Source organism: Lepus europaeus, chromosome 9, assembly GCF_033115175.1.
Source record: "Lepus europaeus isolate LE1 chromosome 9, mLepTim1.pri, whole genome shotgun sequence".
NCBI classification, from domain to species: domain Eukaryota; kingdom Metazoa; phylum Chordata; class Mammalia; order Lagomorpha; family Leporidae; genus Lepus; species Lepus europaeus.
The window spans coordinates 26,128,807-26,152,264 of NC_084835.1; the positions used below are offsets into that span (position 1 = coordinate 26,128,807).

The following is a 23,458-nucleotide window of genomic DNA, read 5'->3' on the forward strand; positions in this document are numbered from 1 at the left end:
ACTGGGGCTCCCAGCCTGGCTGCTCTGTCCCTGGTGGCATCGCCTCGACCCCAGGCCCCAACTCTGACGTCAGCACCCTTTCTGCATGGTTCTGTTAGCACCATTGCCCAGGCTGGCTGCAGCCCCTAACAGCTCCTTTCCTGACATCTGTTCCCGCACCCTGGGGAGCCAGCACTCGGCCTGCTCCGGTCGCCTGCCTCTGGTGCCGACACTTGGAGGGGCCTCACTCTGGCCTGACCCATATCCTGGGCTGGGGAAGATGAGGACATTCTCCTGGGGAACCCTTCCAGGGCACCCCTCAAGGCTGGCTGAGCCCTTCCCTCGCTGCCTGCCCACACGTTCCTCCAAACACCAGATGTGGGACTAGGAAGCAGGATAGCTGGGGCCCCCTGCAGCCCAAGTGTCTCTGGCTGTGTGAGTTCAAGCAAGCCCTCCGCCCTGTCTGGGTCTTGGTCTCCCTGGCTCTAGAATGATGTAGGGTTGAAACCCACCCTGATGCTTACAGGGACACAGGCAGCAGTCATTACTTGGGTACCACTGCCTCAGGGTTCGGGACCCAGTGAAGCAAGGGCCGGCTGGGAGCTGGAAACAGCACACCCTGCCTGGGCCAGCCCAGGAGCCCGGGGTCTGCTGACTCCCCAAAGAACTGGAAATCTGAGTTTTGACGAGAAATCTCCCAATTATTAAACGTGAACAACTAGCTCACATTTCAAAATGCACTCAGTTCTTTCGCCACCTGCTCCTCCCGAGCACCACTCAGGACTCCTGCCAAGAAGGTGCCATCATCAGCTCCCTGCAGCCACCGTCGTAATTCTCCACCAGGACCACATCAGCCACAACACGGTATTCCCTGACATCCACGAGATCCAGGAGCTCATGGCCAGGTGGTGCCTGGAGGCAGAGGGGAAGCTGCTCAGCAGGGCGGAGGCTGGCACTGCCAGGGGCACTGCTCGGCCCCTGACTGAGCGCCTCATCCCATAGTAAAGGCCTTTTTCGGAGGCCCAGAGGAAGAAGGCACCAAAGCCACAGCAATCACCTGTGCTGACACTGTCACGAAGCAGGTCACCAGCGTCATCACAGAAGCCCACAAGATGCACTCCAGAGAGTACGTGAAAGCAGTCAAAAGCAAACTTCAAGAACGGGGACCACAAAAAGGAAAGCCTTTTATCACGAGGGCTGTAGAACAAATGGAGCCCACCCTTGTCAATTTCAAAATTGACCAGTTCTCCATGAGTGAAAACAGGTGTCTGGATGGCAGGGCTGCTCTGGGGAGCCACTGGGAGAATGGTGTCACCCCCCTGGCCGATCTTCAAGGGTGCTTTAGAAATGGAGAAATGTTGACAAATGTGGCAATGACTTTGGCTCTGTCACCCGTGTGTCATCCGCACAACGGGACTTCAGACAAATGGGACTGATGCATCCTGAGTTCCTCATTTATTTTGACCACAATTTACTTGGAGTGGAAGCATTGCTTTTAAGAAAACGTCACATAGGTTTGTCTAAAAATAAAGGCATTTACAAACAAAGCCAAGCATAATATGGACGAAATGGAATATGTCTGGACTTCCATGACCGTGAGGGCTGGAGGACTCTCTGGGCATTTCCTACTCTCTAGAATGGGGGGTGCTGCTCCTTATGAACCCCACTTCAGCCTTGCCTCCTGCAGCATTCCATGGCTTTGCTCTGTTCCAGTGCCTTGCTTCCCTCACAACCAGAGCCCACGCTTGCCCACACCTGGCTTCACAAATCCAGGCCCAGGCTGCCGCCGCCCTCCCAGGCTGCCCACCATCTGCCAGAGCCAGAAAGGGATTCCAAAGACAGCGCAAGACAAGGCAGGTGCTTGGAGCCTCTGGGCCTTCCCAAATTTCATCTCATATGATGGTTCCTGGGGCCTTCATTGTAAACCTTGCAGCTTAAGCCTCTGAACCTCCAGGGCAGAGCAGAGTTGTTTCCAGAATCTCTGGCCACTCCCAAAGCCAGCCTCCCACCTGCCACTGTAGAGGAGGGCACTGGCACCCCACAGAGCACCACCGGCCCAAGGCCACCCTGATGATCAGCAGTGCAGTGTGGAGGTTTTTCTGCCCTCAAAGGCGCCCGGGTGTACTGCAGTCTCCCCGAGGCGGAGGCTGCCAGATGGAGAAGCTGAGGCCCACCCAGAGGACAGCAACAAGCTGGACCTGACCAAGCTCCGTGGCCCTCACAAGAGGCACTGCTAAAAACAGCTCCTGGTCCCGGGGCAGGAAGGGGCAACTCTGGGGGAACAGTTGGCATTGTCCTGTTGCCTTGACTGCTGGGCAGGTAGCTTGTGCAGCAGCCCCTGATGGGGGTGATGCAGACTGGGTGGGTGGGAGGAAAGCCCCCCGCCGTCGTCCCCAGAAAGAGGCTTGACCTTGCCTGAACTCCTGCAGGTTGGGCTCCCCTGCCCGGGGCCAGGGCAGGCAATGAGACAAGTTTGTACTATAAGCTCTGCAGGAAGGGAGAAGAGAGGAAGGAGGGAAGGGAGAGGAAGAGACAGAGGGGAAGGAAGGCAAATGGGAGAGAACAGAGATGGGAAACAGCAGCCCAGGAGAGGGGCCACAGCATGGCCAGGATAGGGCCCACCCAGACTCACGAGAAAGGCAGGTGCTGTTACTCCGGCCTCACAGATATACACACACACAGAGAGGCTCCAGGCATGGGGTAACTTACTCAAGAGCTCACAGTCAGAAAGTCGTAGAGTGAGGAGTGGAACTTGTGACGCTAGCCTTGCATCAAGGTCTCAGACCTCGAACCACTCGGGCAGTAAATCCCAGACTCCCATTACCAGAAGGCTGGTCTGGTTAAATGCAGACTCCTGGGTCAGGATCAAAGCACTGTGGCCCAGGAACATGCACTGGTCAGTACCCTGTGGGTGGTTCTTTGGGCCCTGACACTGGAAGGCCCTGTGGATGACCTTGGGCCTTTGTGACTTCTGGTCCCATCCTCTGGCTACACCCCTGCAGGACAGCTATTCAAGCTGACACCCCACCCCACCCACCCCATCCAAAAGGCCTGGGCTTTTCAACCTCAAAGCTGCCCCAGTAGCCTCCCAGTGCCCAGCCACGATCCACTTCTCTTCTAGAAGCTTCCGGGGGACTGGGACTCTCTCCTCCAGCGCCTGCTGGTCCCAGCCTTCTCCTCCATCTGAAGTGCTCGTAACATTCTATTTCACTTTCCATGTGAGTCGGCCTTGTTTCCCAACCCTTGTTTCTATTAAACAGGAAACTCCCGGAGGGCTGGAGGCTTGTCATTTTAAACAATACGCCTCTGAAATCCGTGACTGCGTCTGACCTTCCTGCCAACTACCAGTGACAGGGCCGGGAGAGCTTTACCAGTGAGGAAACTGAGTCTCCAAGAGGTTGTGGCCTGCCAAAGACCGTGGCCAAATAAGATTCAGAGCCGCGTGGAAACCACGTCCAGCTCCAGTGTCCCATTCTTTTTCTGCCTCTGCTTTGTCTCGATCACCCCAACGGCCCTGGGTGGCAGGGAGAATTGGGATTATGACCCCATTGCCCAGATAAAGAAAACAAGGCCCAGAGACAAGCAAAGCACTCAACATCATCCTTAGCCTGCTCCTACTTCTACCTGCACCTTGGTCTGAGTGCAAGGGCTGCCCCTTTCCTCCTCACCCTGGCTCACCACCATGGGGAGAGCTGTCGTGGACTCCTGGGCCAGAGCCCTCATCCCTGACTGGACTAGTCCCAGGGTCACTTCCAGACCCAGATGCCTCCTCTGCCTGCCCTGCAAGGGGCTGGATGCGGGATCAGGCAGTGCTTGAACATACCTTGGTCACCGTCACTCTGGACTCCACTCTTCTAATTAATCCGCCGCTGGGGAGGGAGCAACCTGAATGACCCTTTCCCCAGAGTGGAAAAGGGCAGCTCCCAGCCTGGCACAGGCCCAGCGCAGCCCAGTGCCAGCCAGGCTGGGGAGGGTGTGGAGCAAGAAGGCCAGGCTGCCGCTGTCGGGGGTTTGCCAAGCCCTGCCTCCAGGTGTGGTCTCAGACGGACTCAAAGGAGACATGGCCCAGCAGTGAACTCTGGGACGGAGTCCCGGACACCCACCTGGGTGCCCAGGAAGGGACTTTGGACAAGCTCTCTGGAAAACAAAACCAGGGCGAATGCGTGCCAGACACTAACTGTGCGGCAGGCCCTGGGCCCCCCCTTTCCCTGGAGCTCAGGACACATGGGTTGCAGCTGGGTCCCCACTCTCCAGCCTCTGCCTGCCGGCACCGCTCCGTCTCTGGGTGATTCGGTGACAGACGCGAAAGCAAGTCCCTGGCGAGGCAGCTCCTGCTTGAGACCCGGCCGGGAACCCCTTCCAGCATGTCCAAACTTCTACTTGGCAAAAACAGGGTCTCCAGCTGGCCCTGGCCGCACTCGGTCTAGGACTTTGCCCCTGCGTGCCGCACGGCGCCGAACGCCGGGTTCTGACGCAATGGTCAGTGGGGAGGCGGCCGCGGGGGTGTGGGACGAGGCCGGGACAAAAGACCTCGCCGCTCGGCGGCCCTCCAGCGCGGGACTTGCCAGCCGAGGCCGGCCGCGCTGCCTCCGCCCCCGCCGTGCTCCTCGCCGGGGCCGGCCCGCCGCGCCCAGCCTGCCGAGGGGGCGCGCCTGCGCGAGGGCGGCCGGGCCCAGGGCGCATGCGCACCGCTCCGCGCCGCTGTATATTAGGCGGCAGCAGCCGCGGCCTGAGACTGCTCGCCGACAAGGGCAAGCGTTCGTGTGGACACCTCGGCCCGAGTGCCCGCCGCCTCGCAGAGTGCCCCGCGCAGGTGAGGGCCCGCGTTCTGGGGGCGGCGCCGGCCCTGAGAGCCCCCGCGCGTCCTGCCAGCCCGGGCCCCTCTCCCCCGGCGGCTGGGACCCCATCCCCCACCGCCCCAGTCATAGCTGCTGTGGGTTCGGCGCTCACCGTCCAGATCTGTAGCCAGTTCGGCGACCTCGGCCCCCCTCCGCCCCCCATCCGGCCCCCTCCTGCCGGCTGCTTTTCGCTTCTCGCACCCCTCCGTTTGCTTGCGGGCTCTCGACCCCGCCTGACCGCGGGCCCCCAGCTCCCCGGGGACCACCTGCTTCCGCCGGACCCGCCTCTCCATCTCAGAGCCCCTACTGCCCCCACCCCGTCCAGCCCCTTGACACTTCCCTCACGCCCCCCGCCCTCTTTATGCCCTTCCTCTCGGTTCTGTCCAGTGCTGGCTGTGGGGCCTGATCCCGGGGCAGTCCATGCCTCAGCGACCCAGGGCTCCGCTGGCCGCCCCGTCCTTGGGTTTGGGGGCCTGGGGACCCGGAGAAAGTCCAGATCTTTCCGAGTCCTCCCGGCCTGAATGAATGACCGTGGCCTCTTCCCCATGCTCACGTCTGCACCTGAGTGTGTGCTGCGAATCGGCCTCCCGAACCTGTTCCTGACTTGTTCCTCATCCTTCCCTCCCCTTGGTTATTAACTGTCAGTGTTCATTGGGGGGTGCTTTAGTGTACAGCCGGGGAGGGTAGGAGGCCTGGAGGCCTGAGTAGAGTGTAGTCCCCAGTCCACATCAGCGCTGTCCTTAGACATTTTTCGAGTGAGGTGTGTATCCCCGGGTACCCTTGGTGTGGACCGCAGGGGACGCCTGAACGCAGTGAGCCTGCGGTGCTGTTTGCCTGATGAGCAAGTGTTGACGGCCCTCTTTCTACAGGAGCCAGCACACTCCCTGGACATGGAGACCGTTGTGCGCCGCTGCCCGTTCTTATCTCGAGTGCCCCAGGCCTTTCTGCAGAAGGCAGGCAAATCCCTGTTGTTCTATGCGCAAAACTGCCCCAAGATGATGGAGGCTGGGGCCAAGCCAGCCCCTCGGGCCCTGTCCACTTCTGCGGGGCACTGCCAGCAGATCAAAGAAACCCCTCCGGCCAGTGAGAGTAAGTGGCGGCGAAGGGGCGGTGGGCATGCGTGAGCCTCAGCACTGGCCAGAGGCAGGTCAGTGCGCACGGTGCTGAGTGCGTCTAAGGGCTGGGCTGTGGGCACTGGGTAGCTCAAGTAACGTTGCCCTAACCCCACCAAGTAGGCACTTCCAGTTTTCCCATCTTTAAAGATGAGACTGGCCAGCGCTCCATATTACAGGTCTCTTCTGGCTTGGTTTTAGCGTTTCAGCGTTTCCTCTGTGCCTCATTTGCATAAACATTAAATTAGCATGCTGTGTTCCAGCCTCTCCTTCATTAAATGTTTGACCTTTGACCTTTGGCTTTTAAAGTTGTGATTTTTTTTCTTGAAAAAAATTGTGTTGTAAAATGCACGCAACATAAAATTGATCACCTCAAGCATTTTTGAGCATGGTTGCGTGGTGGCAGGTACATTCACATTGCGCCATGCCCACCAACCCCTTACAGAACTTTGTCTTCCCAGAGTGAAACTTTGGCAACCACTGTTTTACTTTCTGTCTAAATGAATTAGGCTACTCTAGGTACCTATAGTATTTGTTAATTTTTTTTAAAACACAGATATCCTTATTTTTTTTATAAATCCTTTGTTTTATTTGTAATAAAGAGAGCGTAGATGACTTTAGTTTCTATTTGGTGTGCCAGGAAAGGATAAAGCTTTTCCAATTTCACTTAATCCTAGGGAATATTTTACCTTCTGTTAGGTGTGTTTTCTGGGTGTGAACTTGGAAGAAAGGAATGTTTGTTTTTTTTCTGTAAGTAGAAAGGATTTAATCCTTTGGAGGATTAGTTTCAGGAATTAGCTTTGTCTTTTTTGCCAAAATGTTTGTAAATTGTAAGGCTCGTCTCTTTTTCTTTTCCCAGACTTGCTCTAACAAATATGTGTTGTACTTGCAATTGATGAAATTAACTTCAAAGTAAATTTTTTTGCTTTCATTTATAGAAGATTTTAATGAAAACCATTGCAACACCTTGCCCAATGTAGGAAAGACTAGCCACTGAGTAACAGTGTTCCAGAATGTGCAGGATTTTCTAGAAGGAAGGGGAACAAATTTTCTTAAAGGGAATGGGAAATCTTAGATGAGACTTAGGTAAGGTAGGTAATGGTGATATACGTGTGGTTTTTTTCTTAGCATACTGGTAGTTGGAACTCCATCAGACAGCAACCTGGAGACCTGCATTTTAGTCTAATTTCTTTTATTCAGAAGAAAGTTAGTAGTTTTCATGTTAAGCAACAGCAGGCTTCTTTGTCAAGAATCTGCTTAGAAGATGTGAGTAAAGAATTGTGTGAATACTTCGAACACCCTGAGAGACACTGTCCTCTCCTGACACAGGCTGAATGTGCTTGGGGTAGAATTTACTGGGAATGATCCAACTTGAGCACTCAGAGTTGTCTAAAAATAGAAAATAGTACCTTTATTATTTTTTATTATCATGGGCTGTGAGGTAATTGGAATTGCCAAGTAAGTCTTTATAGGGACATTATTTCCAGTGAGAAATAAAAAAAATAGTGAGATTAACAAAACCTAATAAAAACAAATTTATGTTTGGATTGCGGGGTGGAATAAGCATAAAGTTTATCTTTGGGGCAATAAGAGGAAAAACATTAGTGGGCTTTCTTGTATGTTGTGCAACCAGATCTGATGGTTCACTTTTTCCATTTCCTCCGTCAGAAGACAAAACTGCCCAAGCTGAGGTCCAGCAGGCTCCAGCCAGCTCCCAGCGGCCTGCAGATGGCACACAGCTTCCGTCTGGACACCCCTCCCCAGCCTCGAGCCAGGGCGCTGGGAGCAAGTGCCCTTTCCTGGCAGCACAGATGAGCCAGGGGGGCAGCAGTGTCGTCCGCAAAGCCAGCCTGGAGCTCCAGGAGGACGTGCAGGAAATGCATGCCGTGAGGAAAGGTAGCGGCCGAGGCGGCAGCCCCTGGGAAGGGTGGGCGGGCCTTTGGCTCTCTGCGACCCTCAGATTTGCGTCTGTGCTATTATTAGGATGGTATTTGTGTAAACACCTTCCCTTTTAGGATCAGGGAGGAAGATCCTCCAGATAGACAGTTAGAGGACTGTTAGAAAATGTGGGACTTTCTTTCTGGTAGGTGTGTAGGATGTGACCAGCTTTTGTAGTCCTGAGCCGCTACCAGTTACCTTGGTCCCTTTGGTCTTCCCCCAGTCCGGTAGGATGAAAGGTAAAACCCAGTGGTGTAGTGCAGGTCTGTGGGCGCCCCATGGTCTTTGAGTGGCAACCTGAATTCCGTCTCTGACTGCACCCACATAGCACCCAAGGTACCCACCCCACGAAAGTCTCATCATCAAAAATGATGCAGTAAAAATTATTTTCCTTGCAGAAAACTGAGGTTAGGACAGGGGGCCTGGGTAGAGTGAGAATGTGTCCAACCAGCTACAAAGCTTTGAACTTCAGTGTTCATTAAAGCTGGCTGGTAGGGGCTGGACTGTGGCATACCAAGTAAAGCCACCACCTGCAACATGGGCATCCCATATGGGTGCCAGTTCGTGTCCCGGCTGCTCAACTTCTAATCCAGCTCCCTGCTAATGGCTTGGGAAAGCAGCAGCGGATGGTCCAAGTACTTGGACCACTGCACCCACTTGAGAGACCTAGATGAAGTTCCTGGCTCCTGCCTTCAGCCTGGCCCAGTGCTGGCTGTTGTAGCTATCCGGGAAGTAAATAAGCAGATAGAAGATCTCTCTCTTCCTCTCTCTCTCCTTCTGTAACTCTGACTTTCAAAAAAAATACATTGTTTAAAAAATTTTTCAAATATTTAAATAAAGCGGGCTGGTAGCTTTAGACACAAAACAGTGCCAAGAGCTGATTGTTACAATAACTAAAATAGAAGAGATGCTTGACATACTCAGTTACAAATAACGGCTATGATCAGCTTTTTGAGTGAACCAGGCTGTAAGCCATTTTGACAGCAAAGGAGAATGCCAGTTCCATTGGCCACCTGTTGGCTTTTGTCGCAGAGGTTGCCCAAGGCTCAGTGAACACGAGTGTGATTAGCGTGAAGACTGATGGAGAGGACCCCAGTGGACTGCTGAAGAACTTCCAGGATATTATGCGAAAGCAAAGACCCGAAAAAGTGTCTCACCTTCTTCAAGATAACTTGCCAAAATGTAAGTCTCATCACCGTTCACTGATGTGGGAGAGAGTTTCACACTTACACGTACATCAGACATGAAGCTGCACAGGGAGTGGAGGGTTGAAAGCCACGGCCCTCGCTTGAGCAGCCAGGTGCTTTTGGTTGTGGTGACTGCACGTGCTACTGGTAGCCTGCCCTCTCCCTCTTCACACCTACCTGCCACCCTCCGGGCAGTGCCAGGTGCTTGACGTGGATGGCCTCATTTACCCTCACAGGGTGAGGGCACCGAGTAACTGGCCCGGAATCTCCTTGCTGCTCAGTGGCCATGCTGGGATTTGAACTCAGGTCTGTCTTTGACTGAACCCAGATTCTGAGCAAGATGGCTTCTTAACCATTAGATTGTGCTGTGTTTCCTTTGGTTTTTAGCTGTTTCCACTTTTCAGTATGATCGTTTCTTTGAGAAGAAAATTGATGAGAAAAAGAATGACCACACCTACCGAGTTTTTAAAACCGTGAACCGGAGGGCACACATCTTCCCCATGGCAGATGACTATTCGGACTCTCTCATCACCAAAAAGCAGGTGTCGGTCTGGTGCAGTAACGACTACCTAGGCATGAGTCGCCACCCGCGGGTGTGTGCGGCAGTTATGTAAGTAGCTCCCGACTTGAGATACCACTGGCATTCTTTGGCAAAGCACTGATGATTTATAGCTGTTGGATCTTGTGTGTGGGGATTCTTGCAACAGCTCAAAATGTGCCAGAGCAAAATTCTCTTCTTCACTTTTGAAAATACCTACAGATCACTTTTTTTTAAAGTTTATTTGTGTATTTTTAAATTTTATTTGAAAACCAAACCATCAGAAAGAGTGATAGATCTTCCATCTGCTGGTTACTCCCCATATGCCTGTAACAGCCAGGGCTGGGCCAGGCCAAAGCCGGGAGCCTGGAGCTAGGAGCCAGGAACTCCATCTGAGTTTCCCATGTGGGAGGCAGGGACCCAAGCACTTGAACTATCGTCTGCTGCCTCCTAGCATGCACATCAGCAGGAAGCTGGTTGGGAAATGGTGTCAGAACTCAGTCCCAGGCACCCGGATATGGGATGCAGGTGTCCCAAGTGGTAGCTTAACCTGCTGCACCACAGTGCCCACCCCAGAGGTTGCTTTTAATGAAATTATGATGTGCAGGTGCTGGTGGAGCCTCAAAGTGAGGGTTCCAGCTTATGGGCCCAGTGCTCTTCCTGCCACTCCACAAGTAACTGTGCATTGAATACCAGGAAATCTTGCAGAGACAGCCTTGGTGGATGCAGGTGAAGAAATACAAATCCAGCACACCTGAGGAAAAGCTAGGTACAAAGACATGTTTGGTGGGGGCGTTATGGCACATTGGGTTAAGCTGCCACTTGGGACACCTGCATCCCATATCAGAGTCCCTGGCTAATCTTCCAAATCAGCTTCCTGCTAACACAGCTGGGAGCTGAGCAGATGATAGGTCCAGTAGCTGAATCTGTAGTAGAATTCCAGCTGTATCGGAGACTCAGATGGAGTTCCTGGCTCCTAGCTTATGACTGGCTCAGTGCTGGCTGTTGCAGGCATCTGGGGAGTGAACCAGCAGGTGGAAGATCTATGTCTCTCCCTCTCTTTCACTGTGCCTTTCAAATAAATAGGTAGATCTTAAAAAAAAAAAAAAAAAAAAGGAAGAAAACAAGCCATGTTAGGGAGCAGGCATTTAGCCTAATGGTTAAGTTGTCTATGTCCCACATCAGAGTACCTGGATTCAGTTACCACCTCGGCCCCTGACTGCAGCTTCCCGCTGGCTCATGCCCTGAGAAGCAATGGTGTAATAGTTGGTCAAGTGGCTGGGTTCCTGCCTCCCTCTTGGGAGAACTGGGTTGAGTTCTCAGCTCTTGGCCGTTGTGGGCATGTGGCGAGCTCTTCTATCTGTACGAAGGGACATGTTAACAAGGCTGGCAGATCCCATCCTCCATGTCCCCCAGGAGGAGTGCCAGGGCTGCCAGGGCTTGAGAGAGTTGCTTGCCAAACCCTCAGAGGCTTGCTAACAAGAGTCCTGTCCAAGATTCAGTGTAGATATTCAAGGATACTTCTAAAAGTTCACAGAAAATTGAATTAAAAGAAGTTTATCTTGGTGCAAAAAATGTTGAAATCCATGTATACAAAGGGTCTTTAAAAAGTTCATAGAGGGGCTGGTGCTGTGGCTTAGCAGGCTGAGCCTCCGCCTGAGGTGAGACAGAAAGATCTTCCATCTGCTGGTTTGCTCCCCAGGTGACCACAGTGGCTAGAGCTGAACCAGGTGGAAGCCAGGAGGCTCCCACATGGGTGCAGGATCCCGAGCGCTTGGGCCATCTGCTGCTTTTCCCAGGCCATTGACCGGGAGCTGGATCGGAAGTGGAGCAGCCAGGATATAAACAGATGGATGCCGGTGTCGCAGTTGGAGGCTTTACCCACTATGCCACAATGCTGGCCCCGGTTGCTGGTTCTTAAGATGCTGTGTTGTTAGCAAGAATCATGTTTCCTAGGGTGGGTATTTGGCCTGGTGGTTAAGACTGGGAAACCCACATCCCGCTTAGCGTACCTGGGTTGAGTTCCTGGCTCTGGCTCGAGAGTCCAGCTGCCTGCTCCTGCAGACCCTGGGAGGTGATGGTGATGCCTCAAGTGATTGGGTTTCTGCCACCTGTGTGGGAGACCTGGATGGAGTTCTCAGGTCCTGGCTTGGGCCTGCCCTAGTCCTGGCTGTTGCAGGCATCTGGGGAGTGAACCAGAAGATGGAAGCTCTGCCTGTCTCCTGGCTTTCAAATAAATACATAAATATTTTTAAAAGAATGGTGTTTCCCAGAGGAAGGAAACCTCACAACAGAGTAACTTGGCCTGTTCAAAGTACTTACCTACCTCACAGTGAGCACTGTTCTGATGATCCCTGCAGATCTGTCATCACCCCAGTGGGACACCTTGTCCCACCTGGCTTGAAGGTGAAGTCAGTGAAAAGCTCTGGCCGCAGGTTCACAGTGAGAGTACCTGGCTTAACCTAAGTGCCAGTCTCCTGGGTCCTAGAAAGATCAGTTCACAGTTCACACAGTGTCTGGAACCATGAGCTTTATTTTCTGTGTGTTTTGTTTTTCATAAAACAGGGACACTTTAAAACAACATGGTGCTGGGGCAGGTGGCACGAGGAATATTTCTGGAACTAGTAAATTCCACGTTGATCTCGAGCGGGAGCTGGCTGATCTGCATGGGAAAGATGCGGCCCTCTTGTTTTCCTCGTGTTTTGTGGCCAACGACTCAACCCTGTTCACCCTGGCTAAGATGATGCCAGGTAAGGAAGCCAGGCCTGAGTGCCTTAGAGCTTTGGGGGTTTCTTAGTAATAAGAATATTGAGAAGAAAGCAAGCTTATCAGAACCTCTCAGGTGAGGGTGATGGTCGCACCTGGGACATTTGTTCTTGGGTCGAGTGTGAAATGCTAACTGCGCCTAATGAGTTCCATTAGAACGCGATTCCAGGAAGATCCAAAGTTGAAAGGTCACATCCTTAAGCTAATGGCCCCAGGTGTGCTTTGTGTTCTAAGACCCTTTGGAAAAATCTCTTAATGGTTTTGTTAGTTATCTTGTGATTGATTTTGGAGGAAAAGCAGATGAATTGCCTGCCACAGGACTTTTGCACCCCTTTGGGCCTCCTTAGAGAAGACGCACAAGCCCGTTATTTTGTCGTAAAGAACCTGGCACGTGATGTGTTTTTCCTGCTGGGCATTTTCAGGGGCAGACAATGCTGTCTCTGTCTAGGAAACAACCTGTCGTTGGTGCTCATGGCAAATAAATAGCATTTCTGTCACGGTAGGCTGTGAGATCTACTCCGATTCTGGGAACCATGCCTCCATGATCCAGGGCATCCGCAACAGCCGAGTGCCAAAGTACATCTTCCGCCACAACGACGCCGGCCACCTCAGGGAGCTGCTGCGGCGGGCCGACCCCGCGCTGCCCAAGATCGTGGCGTTTGAAACCGTGCACTCGATGGACGGTAAGTCTGAACAGAGGCACAGCGGGGCCTGAGATGAAGACCCAGGCCTGCGCTGCTCGGGAAGCTGTTCCATTTTGCTTTTGCATTTTATTTTCCCTTCACTCCCTGCTAGGATTCTGTAATTGGTGGATATTGTATAGGTTTGGGTGACTCTGGGTTTTCTACTCTGGCTGTAGGGTCTTAGAAGACCCCAAGATAACTTAGAAACTGAGGGAGGCTCATTTCCTTCCCAGTATTAAAAAAAAGACCTGAGGGTGTTAAGTTGCTTTGTTCTGTCTCTAACCAAGAGAAATTTCTGAAATGCAAGCTCTGCAGAGTAGCCTCTGTCCTCCCTTAGGAGCAGTGTGCCCCCTGGAAGAACTGTGTGATGTGGCCCATGAGTTTGGAGCAATCACCTTCGTGGATGAGGTCCACGCAGTGGGGCTGTATGGGGCTCGAGGTGGAGGAATTGGTGATCGGGACGGAGTCATGCCAAAAATGGACATCATTTCTGGAACTCTTGGTATGTACATGGGGCACACTGCCCTCACGAGGCCAGAGATGGCCTGGGGATTGGGATCTATTGAGGAGGCATAAAGCCTCGGCCCCCTTTTTGAGTGTTTTTCTGTCCCAGAGAGTGGTGACCCAGCTTAGAGTCCCACAGCTAAACACTACAGAGATATCCCTTAGCCACCTGAGCACACCCCAGATGTATTTGGGGCTCTAGCTGCATGCCATGCAAGAGTCTTGACTCTGTTTGTTCCCCTAAGTTATTTATTGATGAGAGAGACACAGAGCTCTGACCCGCATTCACTCCCCAAATGTCTGCTGAGGCCGAGGCTGGGCTGGGCTGGGCTGGGGCCAGAGCCGGGAGCCAGGAACTCAACCCAGGTTTCCCACGTGGGTGGCAGAAGCTTGAGCCATCTCTGCTTTCTCCCAGGGTGTGCATTAGCAGGAAGCTGGAACTGAGAGTCAGCCAGGAATCAAACCCAGGAGCTCCGACGTGGGACGTAGGTGTCTTTAACTTTTCAACTGAATGTCCACACTCGTGCCCCTCAGTTAAAAAGAAAAAAGAACTGTGCTGTTTCTCTGCCAGAGCAGCTGTTAGGCTCAGGCATTTTAAGGTGCTGAGCTCTGCCGAGCACAGGCAGTGTCTCCGCCTGGCCTGGCCTGGCCCTTCTCTGCCCCTCGTCATACAGAAGAGATGCTTCACAGCTGCCGGGAGTCCTGACGGGGCCTGTGCTGTCTGGACTGAAGTACTGCGGGCCTACCTCCCTGTCCTGTGATCTTGGGTTGGTGCTGACCCCTGCACTTCTGTTTCCTTAGTCCAGTGGAGACACAGTGGGGCCTCCATCAGAAGTTGGTGTGGAGAAGTGAGATCTGGGTTGGTCATCACTCTAGACCTCGTCTCTGCCTTGGAGAGCCCTACAGAGAGGGACATGTTCGTTATGCACATGGGAGGACTTTTGTAGACCGGCAGAAGTCAGTAGAGCAGTGTTGGCTGAAGCACCAGGGTGTAGCGCTGCCCCGGGGAAGGCAGGACAGGAGGGAAAGAGCGACCTTGGGCGCTGTCGAGGCTGTGAAAGCCTCGTGAAGGGGCTCTCCTGACCTGGGCTCTTTGAAGGTGCAGCTGTTGGCAGGGGGGGAAAGGTGGGTCCTGAAATTTTCCACTGTCGGAATTCACACCAGCCCAGCCCTGCCCGTGGTCCCAGCAACAATGTGAATTGCAGGACGCACTGTTAAGATCTCAAGTGCTCTTCTGGAGGCCTTAATCCTGAAACTTGAGACACAGAATCGTAAGAAGGACTTGACCAGCCCTGAAAAACAAGTCTGGCTCTAATCAGCCCTAACAGGTTCTGAGTTTTCCTATTTATCTCGCAAACACTCATTGTCAGGTTTTGTGCTTACTTAAGTAACCAAAAGAGTTGGTGGCTTAGCGGGGTTGTGTTCCAGCCCCAGGAGTGACGCGCACGGTGAGAGGATGGTGCGGGCACCACCACTCAGGCCCACCCCGGAGCGCACAGAGCAGGGGAGATGGAGCTTTGCCACTGACAGCGCGGCTCACCTGGGCAGGAAGGCAGCTAAGGATCAAACGTCGGGAAGAGAGGCGGCAGCTTGATGTTCAGACACACTGGACTAGTCACTGGGGTGCTGGCCTGCGTTTGAATCCTGGTCGCACACCGACTTGGCCATGTGATTTGGGCGAGACTCTCTCAACACTTTTCTCAGCTTTTTCCCTTTAAAAATGGGTAGCCTGGGGCTGGCATTGTGGCACAGCAGGTTAAGCTGCCACCTGCAACACTGGCAGATGTCAAACTGAGTGCCAGTTCCAGTCCTGGCTTCCAGTCCTGGATCCACTTTGGATGCAGCTCCTGCTAACGCAGCTGGGAAAGCAGCAGAGAAGACGGGGAGGAGATGTAGTGGGTTCACAGCCCTTGTCTCCTCTGCTGAGGAACAGTGTTTTTGTTTTTCTTGATACTGTTTGCTGAACTCTGTACTCAGCATAGGACCAATCTTATGAGTATAAAGTTAACTGAAAATAGATCTTTGTGAAAGATAATACGAATGAGAATAGGAGAGGGAGGAGGAGGAAGGGTGGGAGCGTGGATGGGAGGGAGGGTAGGGTGGAAAGTATCACTATATTCCTAAATCTGTATACATTAAAGACATGAAATTTGTATACCTCAAATAAAAAAAAAAAAAATAGAGCATCCAGCAGTGCCAGCATCCTGTAAGGGCACTGGTTCGAGTCCTGGCTGCTCCATTTTCAATCCAGTTCCCTGCTAGTGCGCCTGGGAAAGCAGCAGAAGATGGCCCTGGTACTCGGGCCCCTGCATCTGCGTGGAAGACCCAGAAGAAGCTCCTGGCTTCATCCTGGCCCAGCCCTGGTCGTTGTGACCATTTGGAAAGTGAACCAGCAGATAGATCTCCATCTTTGCCTTTTAAATTAAAAAAAAAGGGGGAGCAGGGAGAAGCAAATTCAAGGCTCTGCAGCATCTCGCCACATGCATTTAGAGGCTCTTGCTGTAATACATGGTGCTGTCTCCCCCCAGGCAAAGCCTTCGGCTGTGTAGGAGGGTACATCGCCAGCACAAGCTCACTGATCGATACCGTGAGGTCCTACGCAGCTGGTTTCATCTTCACTACGTCCCTGCCACCCATGCTGCTGGCTGGAGCCCTGGAGTCTGTGCGGATCTTGAAGAGCGCCGAGGGGCGGGCACTGCGCCGCCAGCACCAGCGCAACGTCAAGCTCATGAGGCAGATGCTGATGGATGCTGGCCTCCCGGTGGTGCACTGCCCGAGCCACATCATCCCTGTGCGGGTAATGGCCCGGCTGTGGTGGGACAAGGTGCGAGTGTTCTGGGGTGGGGGCCACAGCGGCAGCCCTCTGCCGTCACTCCACCTTTGGCTGACCTCACAGTGAGAAGGAAGCCTTTGAATCCCTTGGGCTAGAACCAGTGGTCCCTACTCCAGAGCTCTAACCTTCAGAGTGAGCACAGAGTTTGTATCTGGAAAGTTCTAGAAGTCTGAGCTTGCCAGCTTTGAAATGTGAGTTTCTATTTAGTAAATTTCAAAATGTTTTGCCTTTCCCACCGTAGGTGGTGGCCTCTTGGTCATCACAGCTGAGTTAGTATAATTGATGACAGCTGCCATGACCAAAGCTGGGTTACACAAATGAGGGACTTCAAAAGGTTCCTGGAAATATCCCCGAAGCTTCTGAGGCCCCGCCTGCATCCTGTACAAAGGTCAGCTGGCATGACCAGGAGCGGTGCTTTCCCAGGCGAGGCCTGTCAGCCTATCTGGGCCTCGCTGAAGTGGCAGGTGTCCCAGCAGTGCTGACCTGACCCCCAGGCTTGTCTGCACCACTCCAGTCTGGTTTCGACCTGAGCCCTGGGGGCCCTATGTTCACCAGAATCTGCTACAACGTGGTCCATGTCATTCTGATGTTGCCTTCTCCTGCCATCAAACATAGGTCGCAGATGCCGCCAAAAACACAGCAGTCTGTGACGAGCTGATGAGCCGGCACAACATCTATGTCCAAGCCATCAACTACCCCACGGTGCCGCGGGGGGAGGAGCTCCTGCGCATCGCACCCACCCCTCACCACACGCCACAGATGATGAGCTACTTCCTCGGTGAGTACCAGGGAGCTGTTCCAAGCTGTGTGCCCTCTGCTGTTGCTTTTCCCAGGTAGCTTAGCATGCCCTCGGGGCTGCAGGTCTCTGAGCGACATTAGCGTTTGGTTCACTGTAAGGGGTGCAGTCATTTGGGCAGCTCCGGGGTAGCCTGCTAATCTGCCTGGTGTTTCCGCGGTGCCCTTGTCCCTGACTTGAGCCTGCACAGTGACAGCTGTGGCAGGCCTGGGTCTCCACGGCCCTCCAGAGTCTGGTTCACACTTGTCTGTGCCATTGTACTCCCTGACGTCATGTGGGCCTTGAACTACACACGCCAAACCCCTCTGGTGAGAGTGATTGCTCCATGTTTTGTGCTGCTCATGGCTCTGTACTGCCCCAGCCTCACCTCCTTGTCCAGCCTAAGGGCAGAGACTCGGGCTGAGGGGGCTTCTAGCCACAGGTTGCCCCTGCCCCAAAGGCATATCACCCTCAGCCCTCCCAAGTCTGCTCAGCTTCCCTTAGAAGCAGTCAGTCTAGCGGAGCCAGTGTGTGTGGCTGGCGCCGTGGTACAGCAGGTACAGCTGCCACGTGGGATGCCTACATTCCCTCTCAGGGTGCCTGATCCCAGTCTCAGCTACCCCACGCTTCTGACAGAGCCCCCTGCCGACGGTTCCTGGCTGACATGGGAGACCTGGGTGGAATTCCTGGCTTTGACCTGGCCTAACCCCAGCTGTTTGTGGGCATTTGGGGAGTGAAGCAGGAAGTGGATGATCTCTCTGTTGCTCTAGCTTTAAAATTTTAGATAGATAGATAGATAGATAGATAGATAGATAGCATCCATGTGATGATACTGGAGCGGCTTTTTCCCGGAAGGCCTGTGAAAGAAAGCCCTAGTCTAGCTTCTGTTTCTTTCTCTATTTTTACGTCTGCTTATTGCAGCCTGTTGAGATATACTTCCGGTACCAGAAGCTCCACCCTCTCACAGTATACAGTTCAGGGCTTCTTAGGTAAGGTCACCATGTTATGCAACCATCACCTCAGAGACCAACCCTGAGCCCAGTAGTGGCCACTCCCTTCACCCTTCCTGCCCTGTGAACCGCCGCGCTGCCCTCGGTCGCCATGGACGTTCCGTGTGAGCGCCCAGCTTGCTCATAGTGTCGGGTTTTCAGGTCCACCCACCCTATGGCGGCGGTGAGCACAGCATTTCTTGTCATTGCCAAGTCTGTCGTATGGACTGACTACATTGTATTTATTTACTTATTTGTTTATTATTTATTTATTTGAAAGGCAGAGTTACAGAGGGGAAGAGGTAGAGAGAGAGGTCTTTCATCCACTAATTCACTCCCCAAGTGGCTTCAAAGGGTGGAGCTGGGCCTATCCGAAGCCAGGAGCTTCTTCTAGGTCCCCATCGTGGTACAAGGGCCCAAGGAATTGGGCCATCTTCTGCTTTCCCAGGCCATAGCAGAGAGCTGGATCGGAAGTGGAGCAGCCGGGTCTCTATCTGGCACCCATATGGGATGACGGCACTGCAGGCGGTGGCATTACCCGCTATGCCACAGTACTGGGGTGGTTGCCACTGTGTGCCTGTCATGAGTGATGCTGCCGTGAACGCCGTATGCGAGCTTTTGTGTGGACACAGGTTGTTGTTCATACTCCCTTCAATGTCTGAAACCTGCTCCCCACAGAGAATCTGCTGGCCACGTGGAAGCAGGTGGGGCTGGACCTGAAGCCGCATTCCTCTGCAGAGTGTAACTTCTGCAGGAGGCCACTGCATTTCGAAGTGATGAGCGAGAGAGAGAAATCCTACTTCTCAGGCATGAGCAAGCTGGTGTCTGCTCAGGCCTGAGCGTGACCTCCAGTACCGCACCTGACCCCCAGCCATCGTCCTACCAGCTAATCACCACAGTTGTCTTTATAAATGAAGTGAATTAATTAAAGTTTAATCTAGAATACAAACAGTCCTGAAAATAAATTCTTGATTAAGTGTTGGGTCTCTACACTGTTGGCTTCTGAATCAAAGGTGATTTTTTCCTCCTCCCTTTAAGTTCAGCCTGTATTGTAGGGAAATAGAGACTGTATAATGGCGTTGGAGGCCACTGGAACGACCGACCCTCCCGTTCTGATGCCTCAAGTCCCCAGCACTGCACGGCCTGGGAACAGCCGGATTCGCTGCATGCTTTCCGCTCATGAGTGGTGTGGCCCTTGGTGCCGCCCAGGCGCGCCCTGCACCTGCGTGACCTCGGAGTTCTGGGGAAAGTCAGGCCTGTCAGGAGGGGCAGGCTGTCTGCCTCACCACATCCTCCAGCCAAAGTAAAGGGCTTTGTGCGCCGCACCGTGACCGCCGCCTGCCTGCCTGCTCCCACGACCATCTCCTTTCTTCTCTGGCCTGTAGCAGGCTACGTCCTCCACCCAAAAAACACACGCTGGGGCTGGGGCCGTGGCACAGCAGCTTAGACCGCCCCTTGGGACGCCTACCCGCCATGCTGGGTTGCAAGTTTAAGTCCCAGCTGTCCATGTCCCATCCAGCTTCCTGCTGATGCATCCTGGGAGGCAGATGATGGCCAGCCTCATGGGAGACGCAGATGGAGTTCCTGATCCTGACTGTTGTTACCATTTGAGGAATGAATGTGTGAGTGAGAGCTCTGTCTTGCTCTTCCTTTCACATAGATGAAAATAATTTTTTTTTAAAAAAACACCCAAGCTCCCCTCCTCTAAGATCCAGACCAGCTGCCTCCCGCCTCTGTCCTGCCTCTTCTCCGTGTAGCCTCCTTGGTCGGTCTCTCTTCCGTGTTCCCCATGGAGGCTGCTGTTGTCACTAGTCTCTGTGTTGCCAAACCTAGCAGCTGGTTCTGCCTGCCTTCCACTGCATTTCAATGGCCTGGAGGTGGTCGACCCTGGCTTTTTTACAGCTTTCTCCTTTAGGCTCTTGGGCTGCCAACTCCTTCTCCTTCCCAAGCTGGTCCTTCCCAGTTGGTCTGGCTGCATCTTCCTGAGAATGTTGATGGCCCACTGGGCTTGTCTGAACTGCACCCGACACTCACGACCCCAGCCCATGGAATCCACCTCAGTCCTGGGCTTTCACGACCCTCTGGACAACTGCCCACTGGGTATGAGATAAGCACCTGACCCACATTAGGCAGGGAGCACTGACTGCCACCCTGGGTCCTTGGGCCTCTCACCGTGTTCCCCACCAGCACCTTTGCAAGTCCTCGGAGTTCTCAAAACCCCATCCCAGGCTGGGCCCCTCCTCCTCCGGCCTCCACAGCCATGCTACCTCCACCCCCAGAGACCTTGGAGAAACACAGCATGTCCCTCCCCTGTGGGACCCTCCAGCTGCACTCAGCTGAGGCCACGTGCTCCAGGCAGGCTGACTGAACGGGCTTCGCTCCTGACCTGCCCTCCTTCATGCACTCTGCTGCACAGGCCAAAGTGGGGCCGCAGAGCCAGGTCCTCTCCAGCTTCCAGGCCTCAGCGTGAGCTGTGTTTTCTGTCTGGATTTTCCTAGCTCTTCCCTTAGGACAAGAGCCCCTTGGGCATACAGTGGCCAAGGCATTCCTGTCTGGGCATGGCCCCTGCTGTGCTGCCCTTTGAATACATCATTTGTGCTGTCATCCTGTTGCAATGCCATCTCCCTGAGGTCAGGGACCTGTCTGCTCGTCTCTTTATCCGCAAGTCCAGTCCAGTACCTGCTGCCCGGTAGGCCCTGGCTGTGCAGTAGGTGCTGAGCTAGCGTGTGCAGAATGAAAGAAAGGGGGCCCCAGTGAGGACTCCCAGGTTGACTGAACTAGAGAGAACAGGTGTAGTGGCTGGCATTGTGGTGCAGTGGGTTCAGCCACCTCCTGCACGCTGGCATCCCATATCAGAGTGCCACTGTGAGTTCTGGTTGCTCCACTTCCGATCTAGCTCCCTGCTAACGAGCCTGGGAAAAGCAGTGGAAGATGGCCCAAGTGGCTGGGCCCCTGCACCCACATGGGAAACCCAGATAGAGTTCCGGGCTCATGGTTTCAGTTTGGCCCAGCCCTGGCTGTTGCAGTCATTTAGGGAGAGAACCAGCCAATGGAATATCAATATATTCTCATTCTCTCTCTCTCTCTCTTCCTCCTTCTCCTCCCCTTCCTCCCTCCCTCCCTCCTCTGTCACTTAGCCTTTCAAATACATAAATCTTTTTAAAAAGAAAGAAAAACAGCTAGGTTGACTGGCGCCACGGCTCAATAGGCTAATCCTCCTCTATGCGGCACCGGCACACCAAGTTCTAGTCCCAGTCGGGGTGCCGGATTCTGTCCCGGCTGCTCCTCTTCCAGGCCAGCTCTCTGCTGTGGCCAGGGAGTGCAGTGGAGGATGGCCCAAGTGCTTGGGCCCTGCACCCCATGGGAGACCAGGAGAAGCACCTGGCTCCTGCCTTTGGATCAGCAAGATGCGCCGGCCGCGGCGGCCATTGGAGGGTGAACCAACGGCAAAGGAAGACCTTTCTCTCTCTCTCTCTTGCACTGTCCACTCTGCCTGTCAAAAAAACACAAAAAAACCAGCTAGGTTTGCTGAAGAAAAGCCCACTGCAGGAGGTCAGAGCGTCCCAGCCTGGCTGCCCGGCTTGCAGCTCTGGAAAGGGCAGCTGTGCTTCCTGCTCTCTGGACAGACTTGCATTGCACGCCCTTCCCAGCAGCCTGGGAGTGCACTGCACTTCCTGGGTCCACGCCTTGCGTGGGACCGGCACCGGGAGAACCCGGCTGAGTCACAGTCCGATCAGATAAAGCCACACATCCAGGCAGGCCACAGGCATGGAGGAAGTCACATCACCTCGGAACCCCAATCGGTTCCTTCCTGCTCAGGGAACGCCTCAGCTCTCCCAGCCCTCTGCCTCCGAGGCACGCTCAGGCCTTCCATTGTCCCGCGTGTTCCCACGCCCAGGACCCTCGCCACCTCCTTTCCTTCCCGTTCCCGCCCGAATGCTTAGGGAGACCCACTCTCCCTCTGCCAGCCTCGGAACCTGCTGGGGCAGCGAGGCCTGAGCGGCTCTGTCCTGGAGATGGGGAGAGGGGAGGCTGGGGCTGCACAGCAGGGTCAGCCGCCGCCCATGTTGCCGGCATCCTGTAGGGGCGCGGGTTCAAGTCCTGGCTGCTCCATTTGCAATCCAGCTCCCAGCTAATGCGCCTGGGAAAGCAACAGAGGATGGCCCAGGTGCTTGAGCCCCTGCACCCTTGTGGAGGCCTCAATGAAGCTCCTGGTTCTGCCCTGACTTTTGCAGCTGTTTGGGGTATAAAAGATTCTCTCTCTCTCTCTCTCTCTCTCTCTGTAACTCTGCCTTTCAAATAAATTTTAAAAATTTTAATAAACAAGGACAGTGAGGGATAGAAGGATCTGGGGTCAAAAGATGGGGCCAGTGAACTGCTTACAACTGAGAAGTCAGTGCAGGCGAGCATGTGGTGCAGGTTAAAATGCGGCTTGGGATGCCCACGTCCTATGTGGGAGTGCCTGGGTGCAAGCCCCAGCTCTTCTTCCCACCCAGTGTCCTGCTGATGTGCACCCTGGGAGGCAGCAGGTGAGGGCACAAGGACGGGGGTCCCTGCCACCCACATGGGAGACCCCAGCTGAACTCCAGGCTTCCAGTTTTGGCCTGTCCCAGACCTGTCTATTGTGGGGAGTGAACCAGTGTCTGAAAGATCTTTCCATTTTTTTTTTTTTTAATTTACTTGACAGGTAGAATTACAGACAATAAGAGAGAGAGAGAGAGACAGAGAGAAAGGTCTTCCTTCCGTTGGTTCACTTCCCAAATGGCCGCAACAGCCGGAGCTGTGCCGATCCGAAGCCAGGAGCCAGGTGCTTCTTCCTGGTGGGTGCAGGGGCCCAAGCAGCTGGGCCATCCTCCACTGCCTTCCCCGGGCCACAGCAGAGAGCTGGACTGGAAGAGGAGCAACCGGGACTAGAACTGGTACCCATTGGGATATTGGCAGGTGGTGACTTAACCCACTGCGCCATGGTGCCGACCCCAGAAATGGGGCTTTCCTGAGCGACTCTGGTGTGAGACTGTCCAGTGTCATCACCCAGCAGGGCCCTGCGGGGACAGCGCAGACAGTGTGTTCGGGTCTTAGCAGGCAGACTCCTGGCATGGAGCCTTCCTCCTCTCAGGCTCTCCCAAGCCTCATGCCCTGGGGGCCAACGCCAAACAGGCCTTGCCAGGAGCTCTAGTGCTGCTCCTGTGGCCAGAGGCTGGCCCAGCTTTGTGTGCCTTGGGTTGAACCCTGTATGCCTTCAGAGCTGTCAGTGCTGCGGGCAGGGAGCCCTGGCCCGGGAGGATCACCACCCAGGTGAAGGGAGAAACCCAGAAG

The 23,458-nt window shown here is 54.0% G+C and overlaps 1 protein-coding gene across 1 annotated transcript; it reads left to right on the plus strand.

Moving 5' to 3' along the window:
• Positions 1 to 4,676: 4,676 nt before the first annotated feature.
• On the plus strand, positions 4,677 to 19,091 carry ALAS1 (5'-aminolevulinate synthase 1). The gene is made up of 11 exons (XM_062201020.1): positions 4,677 to 4,792; positions 5,687 to 5,906; positions 7,598 to 7,825; positions 8,900 to 9,049; positions 9,442 to 9,664; positions 12,158 to 12,342; positions 12,862 to 13,041; positions 13,379 to 13,543; positions 16,074 to 16,342; positions 16,994 to 17,156; positions 18,821 to 19,091. The coding sequence occupies exons 2-11, from the start codon at positions 5,708 to 5,710 to the stop codon at positions 18,979 to 18,981; spliced, it is 1,923 nt and encodes a 640-aa protein (XP_062057004.1). The 5' UTR covers positions 4,677 to 4,792; positions 5,687 to 5,707; the 3' UTR covers positions 18,982 to 19,091.
• Positions 19,092 to 23,458: the final 4,367 nt, after the last annotated feature.

Bases quoted from the DNA above. Each gene is read 5' to 3' on its own strand.
- ALAS1 (XM_062201020.1), top strand. From the start codon at position 5,708: ATGGAGACCGTTGTGCGCCGCTGCCCGTTCTTATCTCGAGTGCCCCAG. The intron at 9,050-9,441 runs GTAAGTCTCATC...TTTGGTTTTTAG, and splicing joins TCAAGATAACTTGCCAAAAT to CTGTTTCCACTTTTCAGTAT. The intron at 12,343-12,861 runs GTAAGGAAGCCA...CTGTCACGGTAG, and splicing joins CCTGGCTAAGATGATGCCAG to GCTGTGAGATCTACTCCGAT.